We start from the raw sequence: 8,265 nt of genomic DNA on the forward strand, positions 1-8,265 counted from the left end.
TCGAAGGATTTTGATTTTCGTGAACTATTACTGAAATTGGTGATAGATACACTTAGTCATTTTACTCAGAAATATATATATATAGATCATGGGTTGTCCGGCTATCTGCTCGTACAGTTTTTTTAACTACATTTAAAATATTTTTGCTGGATGTTTCTACACATAATGATGGTGTGCAAGGTCATATGATCTTGATTTTTGTAAAATGTTTCGGAAATTTGTGAAAGTTAGACTTAGTCATTTTCATCAGAAATAGCGCTATATGGCTTATATAGCTATCTCATTTAAATATTTTTGCAGGATGTTTCTACACACAATGGTGGTGTGCAAGGTCATAGGATCTTGATTTTCATGAAATATTACGGAACTGGGTGATAGTTAGACTTCGTAGTTTTTTGTCAGAAATATATCCCCAGCAACAGGATTTGTTATTGGGGGTATTAACATTTTTTATACGTCCGTCAGTCCGTCCATCAGTCCTCTTTACCACATCACAACTAGTCTGACACTACCAAACAGAATTTCATGACACTATGTGGCCAGGATACAATATGTAGAAATGCAAATATTTAGGAATTTCTGATCCCCAAATTGATTCCCAAATTTTTCGAGTTACGGTACTGGTACAGTTTGTCATTGCAAGTCTTGGAAGGATTGAACTGAACCAACAGACCATGAGTATCACAAGTCTTGGAAGGATTTCTGAATCTGCAAACCATGTGTTCATACAAAAATAAACATGTTCCTATATAGCGAGCGGGGCATCATTAGTGTCTTACAGACACATTTGATTTACTATAAAAAAAAATCGTTACTAACAAATGACGCGGGGGTTCCTGTTATAAACAGGGCTTCTAGTTTTTGTTTTTTTTTAATACTTTAGGTAAATGAATTAAAACTTAATTATTAATAATGGTCTAAAACATAACAAATCCTCATTATTTTTCAGTGCTGGGAGTCTTATGTTGGACAAACATTCTACAAATTAGTAGTGCTGGATTTCATTGTTCACATTATGGTCATATTGTGTTATGAACTATTAAGAAAGTAAGTAAACGATGACAGTGCCTGTTGATTAAACATCCTTGAATAAAAATACTTCCATAAATAGATTCAGTTATTGTCAGGACGTTTTAAACTGAAACAAACAGTAAATGAACAAACAACAAATTAAGAAATTATCAATTTAATGCTAAATGAAACTGCGGTAATGGTGTTCCAAAAGTAGATGTGATTAAAAAGACTATATAAATAAAGGGAATGACTTGTAATACAAACAATGAAGGATGAGTTGTGTTCATCACACCTATATTTTTTCCTTCAATATTTTACCAAGTCCTAAGAGGTCAAATATTTTCTGTTTTCTTTATCAATATATTAATACATGTATTGTTTCTATTTTGATCAAAACTTTTTAATTTTGAGTCATTGCTTTTAAAAAAATCTCTTGTTGATTTTGTAAAAAAAAAAGAAGATTTGTGTAGTTACATATTTGACAAGAACGTTGGTATTGGATATTTCAAATTAGTTTCATGTTTCATTTCAACAAAAGTAAATAGACACAATGTACACAAGTTCGCCAAGATGTTGATCGATGTAATTGATTCTATTTCCATTAGTTGCATTAACAATATCTGATAAAAGTTGAATATCAAGCAAAGTATGTTACTCTCCTTAGTAACAATCATAATAGGGATTTTTTTTAAAATTTTAACACAATGATGACAAATGTACTTATAAAAATTGCATTAGGGAACAGTCATTCTTACAGCATGCCAGGAAAAAGTTTGATGTGTGTGATATCATATACATATTGTTCTGTATCGTCAGAAAATATGTATCCGACGTTGTATAATTAACGTATTAGATAACATTGTCGCGAAATAACTAAGATTTAATATGACATACTAAAGTTCTTAGATGGTTCTCTATCTGTTTAGAGTGCTGACTACAAAATGTTCATGCAGCATCTGTGCTAAGGTTGGACCTGCTGAGTTTGATGTTGCCAAGAGTGTCCTTGACCTTGTGTATACCCAGGCTCTTTGTTGGTAAGCAAGGCGTAAATGTAATACTGAATTTAAGTCTATTTGGGATACAAACCATTTTTTACAGAAATATTTTGTCTATCTACCAAAGAGCTACTAAAGAAGATTGGTTTTTTTTTTAATAATTGAACCACGTGTATATTAACAAGACTATGCATGAAAATCCACAAAAAAACATGTATTCACAACAAATACTTTCTTCCCTGTTTAGCAGACGATTTTTTAAGAATGAATAAAATATTGCAAGGTATTATAGACGCGACATAACATACCAAAAATACAGTCAACACAACTACAGAGTAAACAGATGTTTTTTTCATATTTATTTTAGGATTGGATTTTTATACTGTCCATTGATTCCAGCGCTAACAGTAGTTAGCACATTCACACAGTTTTATCTCAAACTTGTAAGTATTTCTTACCAAAATTGCACCAACTAATCTAACTTAATTAATGATTCTCAGCTGTTATTTTTTAACAGCGTGTATTAAGATATATATAATTTGTATTTTAACCTGTTTTTTAAATGTGATTTAATTTTTGGTTGATAATGACATTGTAGTTTTGACTTTCCATACATATTTGTTATCTTTTATTACAGTTTTCAGCTTTATTTACAACAATTCCACCAGAAAAGCCTTACAAAGCTTCTAGATCTAATAACTTCTTTATGATTGTTCTCATGGCTACATTCTTCCTGTGTTGTATCCCTATTGGATATTCAATGGTCAAGTAAGTTGTTTATACAGTATATGTAAATGTGGATGATAAACTTCTGAACTGTACAACTCGCAATATTCATACATTCTCATTGTACTTTTAAAAGAGATAAAACATACACATATTTGATAATGGGACGGTACTCCTCTAGAAACAACTGTCACAATATAGGTTATCACAGTGGTAGTACTAGCATTGCACAACTAGAGAAGCAAAATTGATGTGTTTTTACATACCATACAAATGAAAAATGAAAATTTAGCGCAAAGATGATATGACGCTTTTAAGAAATATCCGTTAAAAGGAATTTTATTTCTATAATTTAGTTGATTATTTTCATTATTGTTTTCAGAATTAGACCTTCTACTGGTTGTGGACCATTTAGAATTTACTCTGATATGAGTATCTGTGTTGATACAACTGTAGACAATCTACCAGAATGGATAAAATCTATCATAGAGATATGTACATCTACAGCTATGATTGTTTCTATCCTCACTGTTCTATGGTAAGCTTATGTAGCTGTTAATTTTTACATACATCAGATACTAATCTGTAATTTTATGAACTGAAAGTTCAATGAATAAAATCAGAATACATTTAACTATTGTCAGTCGTCCACAGCATTGTTAAAAAAGAAATGAACAAACAAAAATATAATGAATTCTTACTTTAAAAAAAGATAATAATGACTCACATACATCTTGTATGAAAATCTATGTTTTGCAATTTCACTTCATTATAAAAAAAAATCGTCAAATTGAGAATAAATAGACATAAATAAAACTGCATGCCTTAAATCTGTCTTGCTTGATTTTTACTATAGTTTGGTAATATATTACCTGTATGTTAGAGGGAAAGCGCACAGTTCGAGAGCTGATGTCATGAAGGAACAGTTAGTCATGGTAAGTATTAACATCTGTATCTTTTATAATACTGGAACCAGTTGTGGAAACTTTTTGTTCTTATGAAAGTATTTTCTGTAGAATCAGTGTATTTGAAATTTTGATTCTTTTAATTGTTGTACTCTTGACATCATTGCTGAATTGTTACAAGTTAATTGCTAATTAAGTATGTGCCGACAGTACATAAAGTATGATTTATGAAAAAAATGTCTTTATCAGACTTCATAAGTTTACTGAATCAAAATCAAGGCTTCAAGAAATTATTTTTGCAGGAAGGTAAAGATAAACAGTTTTTATTGGCTAAACTGTACGAATTAAATGGTGAAGGGCCAAAACCCAAACCTAAACCGAAGGTAAAGGAACTTCCACCACCAAAAGTCACAACTGAAAATGAAGATGTAAGTAGATATTGTTACCATTCACTATCATGGTTATCTTTACCAACAGAAAATATATTCTTCAGCTGTCCAATCATCTCCAAATCCCAATTATTACTATCTGAAATCTTATATGAGAGGGCGTGTTTATACAACAGCCATGTTTTACTAAAGCTAATATGACATAATGTTATTAATGTATGTAAGTATGCAGCAAACATTTTAGAACACGAAAAGAAAATTTTCAAATGCTGACAAGATCGTATAGTTTTGCTATGTAAGCCTTCAAATTATTTAAAGCAACACAATGGAGATTTAAATATATTTTCAACAACTGATAAGAGGGCGTCAGCAGCTTCAACAAAGGAACAATCAGATATAAATCAGCAGCAATGACATATCAAACAACGAAATAGTAGATAGTTGTAATATTGACCCAGATAACACGCCTACACCGACTCACTATGGAAACAATACAAATGTTCAGTTATCTGGAAGTTTAACTGATTGGTAGTTCAACAACATTATTTTGTTAAGTTTGGAAAAGAATTGATGTTGTCAACTGTTCGTTATTATTCAGTCATTTATTTTCTTGAGCTATGTACATGTAGCATGTGTGTAGTTTTTATACGCCCGTCTAAGACGGGATGTATTATGGTATACCGTTGTCCGTCCGTCCGTCCGTCGTCAACACTTCGGACGATAACTCAAAAACACTTTCACCAACTTTAATGAAACTTTGGTGAATTGTTCATATCTATTGAAGTATCTCTTTCGATTTTTATAAATTTCAGATTTATCATTTCTGTGTAATGAATTTTTATACTTAAAAAGGGGGATTTTCAAGTTTTCGGACAATAACTCAAAAACGCTTTCACCTGCTTTTATGAAACGTTGGTGAACTGTTAATATCTATTGAAGTAAGCTCCCGTCCGATTTGTATAAATATCAAATTTAATGTTTCCGTGTTATGAAGTATTACTCTTTAAAAAACGGCCGAGACGCCAAGGAAATTTATTCTTTGAAAAATCGTTGAAAACGGACCATTTGTTATGATAGTGCCAAATTTTTTGTGCTTTTTTATATACTTTTTTTTTGGGGGGTAGGGGGTGGGGGAGGATATTTGACAGGGCCCACAGTATTTCTAGTTGATCATATAACTCAATTAAAAGCATAAGGACAAATTAAAAGGGCAATGGGCGTATCATGCGCTAAAAGCGCAGCTCTTTATCGTTCTTTCTAGCATATATTTTCATTTCAACCTGAGCGAACATATTTTAAAATGCTCGTTTGGTGAACTCCTCACTAAAAGCATGTATTTATGTTCATTTTAGGGTAGATGGGCATATCAATTTTAATGTAAAAACAAGAACGTAAATAAAACACCTTTTTTTTACTTTTTAAAATAGAGTAAAATCATTTTAACAGCTTTTGAGCAATAGAACTTAGTATCCCAATTTGCACTTTTAGTATTCAAAAGAATTCATAGTAAAGGTAGGAAAACTAAAACCTGTATGGACAGTTTGTACTTCAAACTAATTCCCCTTAAAACGACTTTCATTCGTGGATGTTTTGGTGTTGTATGTTTCTCCATCACTTTATATAGAACACCTCAAATACCAATGTAAATATTGTAGTAGATTTATTATTTTACATTTAATAATTATCTGATATTCTAATACATTCTTTGTGTTTTATTTACGATTCTCGAAAGACAGAAAAACTGACAAAATTAACCTTAAGTTCGATTTAAAGTAATACCAAGTATGTAAATTTGGGCGTTTTTTATCTGCTGACCTATATTTATATTGGTAGATACCTACGATTTGGAGTTAACTCCAGGTTTGTGATTTTGTGCTGTTGCTTCTCAATCACTGCTTTATTCCCACTTCTTCTATAAATATCTGATTTCACTAGTACTACACGAAATCATTTTATTTTTTTTAATCATGTCTTGTGTTTTAAGACTATGGGTCTACAGTGCACTTAAATAGCTAGATAATTTTAATCATGTTCACAAATATCACGTTTTATACTACGTTCTATCATTATTTCTTCAAATGGAATGGTTTGTGATGAGATATATTAAATTGCTCTTCGAAATATGTACATTAATTTATAAGTTGCTCATTTACTTTTGTTACTTTGTATGTACTATTTTAGTTACTTTATGTTCTTTGTTGTGTTTGTCTGTTTTCCATGTCTGGTCTTTGTCCCTGCATTACATTGTTTTGATTTTCGCACGAATCTTGGTTCCCTTGATTACTCTTATAGTAATGCAACCATTTCATATATTAAGGAAATAATGCATAATAACATTGAAGTTCATAGACAACATCTAAGACAATGAAATAATCGTCTCATATAATCAGAATAAATCTTGTTTCATTTAATTCTTACGTTATTCAATATATATTTTGTATAGGCGAAGTCATTCGTAAAAGATGACGTTCCACCCCCACCAGCATACGAAGAAGAAACAATACCAATGGAAGAACAAAACCCACCTCCTGCACAAAATACTATTCCAGAAGATGATTGGGCTGAAGAACCAATTGTCGTTGCCGTAACCTCACCCCAGGATAAACACTCTTCAAAGCCAACAAAGAAAATCCCATCACCTGAACCTCAAAAAACAGTTCGAGCTAGAAATATCAAAACATCAAAGGTTTCTCCTAGCAAACAGGATAATGGACCTCCTTCAAATATGCCTTTCGATTTTTAAGTATTTATATTCTTACATGATGAAGCGTAGCTGTGATAAGATTGAAAATTCATATTTCCGTCCTATTTTGTATAGATTTTCAAATGGAGAAAAAAAAAACAAATGTATATCACCATATTCATATTCCAATAGCCTATTTAAAGGTACTGTCTCAAGTTATTTTTGTTACAGTGTAAATAATTATGCAATACCGATTCACATTGTTAATTATATATATTCCAATTACAAAAGCTATTTGTCTGAAGTTTAGAAAACGTGCTTTTTATATTTTTTGTTTTTATTTATAAAATGCAAATTTATTTATCAAATGCAAAATGCCATGTCTTGTTTGATCTACTTAAACATTAAAATTGCTTATTTAAAATACCATTTCCCGAAGTGAGAAAATGTAAATTTATATCAATTTAATGTTTGTGATTTTTTATTATAATTGATCCAATATTTCTGATACAGTATTTATTGTTTCAAGTTTTATCGCATTGACATGATACAAACTTCATTGAGCGATGTTACTTTTTTCACGAACTGCATATTTTATTATTTATCTTCAAATGGCCATAACACTTAAAATGTCCTTACTGCTTAGATGCTTATGATCTGAACACATATTTTTTTATAATAATGATAATAATAATGTACAAAATGAATGCTTGTTTATTCAGATCTTGTATTATTTTTGAACCAACCAAATCGTAAATAGGGCGTAAATAAATGCATCACTTTTATATTATTATAATTTTGTATTAGCACTGCAATACAAATATGCCTGGCGGAAGTGACGTTTTATATATTTTCTTTTCTAACAATTTTTTGAACAATTTAACAATCAACTGTTAGAAAAAAAATGTTCGGTAGAAAATATGTGGGAGTAGTAATACTGTCGTAGGTTGACATAGGAACTATTGGTGTTTTGGAATCTATTAATTAATCAGCATATAATAAAAGTGGTTCTATTTATTTCTATTGTATGAGCTGGTCTCATGAAAATTCTGTGTTATAATGATGCTATCTTTACTGGTTTTTTTCTATGTTGTTGACAATAAATATCTATTATGTTTTATCATTTATTGAAAAAAACGGAAATGGCCCAGTCCCGATCTTTTTTAAAAAATAGTTTCCATTTTATTTGTGTCCTTCCATTTTTGTGTAAATGTTCTGCATATTAAATGAATGAATTTGTAAAGGTGAAAGTCATTGAATGTAAAATTAACATGATTAAACCTAAGTAAATGAGTACCAATACAACAAAAATAGACTGTGCAATGACGACAAAAACGTCGATACATGAATTTGTCTTCATCTAAATAAAGATCAACACAATATAAGGACAGTAATCCAGGGACACGCACAATAAAGAACATAGAATAGCCAACATAATACTAACAAAGTAACACGAGGAAGTGAGCTCGGATCTACTAAAAACTGGGAGCATGGACCAGGTGCACCAGTTGGGTAAGCATCCTCTGCTTTTCTAGGGACAATAGCCAAATTGT

The 8,265-nt window shown here is 30.7% G+C and overlaps 1 protein-coding gene across 11 annotated transcripts in view; it reads left to right on the plus strand.

The window, feature by feature from the left end:
- The window catches only part of LOC148618407 (transmembrane channel-like protein 7), a 32,605-nt gene extending 24,773 nt beyond the window's left edge, over positions 1-7,832 (plus strand). For 9 of the 11 annotated variants that reach the window (XM_088577281.1, XM_088577283.1, XM_088577276.1 and 6 more), the window contains 9 exons: positions 950-1,047; positions 1,941-2,048; positions 2,377-2,452; positions 2,647-2,777; positions 3,118-3,273; positions 3,592-3,670; positions 3,943-4,068; positions 5,518-5,541; positions 6,473-7,832. In XM_088577281.1, the coding sequence (XP_088433407.1) occupies positions 950-1,047; positions 1,941-2,048; positions 2,377-2,452; positions 2,647-2,777; positions 3,118-3,273; positions 3,592-3,670; positions 3,943-4,068; positions 5,518-5,541; positions 6,473-6,772 (1,098 nt within the window). In that variant the 3' untranslated portion in view covers positions 6,773-7,832. Of the gene's footprint in view, positions 1-949; positions 1,048-1,940; positions 2,049-2,376; positions 2,453-2,646; positions 2,778-3,117; positions 3,274-3,591; positions 3,671-3,942; positions 4,069-5,517; positions 5,542-5,862; positions 5,890-6,472 lie in introns of all 11 variants that reach the window. The other 2 variants (XM_088577284.1, XM_088577278.1) reach the window with 2 other exon arrangements.
- The last annotated feature ends 433 nt before the right edge of the window (positions 7,833-8,265 follow it).

The sequence above is a fragment of the Perna viridis genome, chromosome 4 (genome assembly GCF_037379345.1).
Source record: "Perna viridis isolate PV_CMFRI_1.1 ecotype Kerala chromosome 4, ASM3737934v1, whole genome shotgun sequence".
Taxonomy (NCBI): domain Eukaryota; kingdom Metazoa; phylum Mollusca; class Bivalvia; order Mytilida; family Mytilidae; genus Perna; species Perna viridis.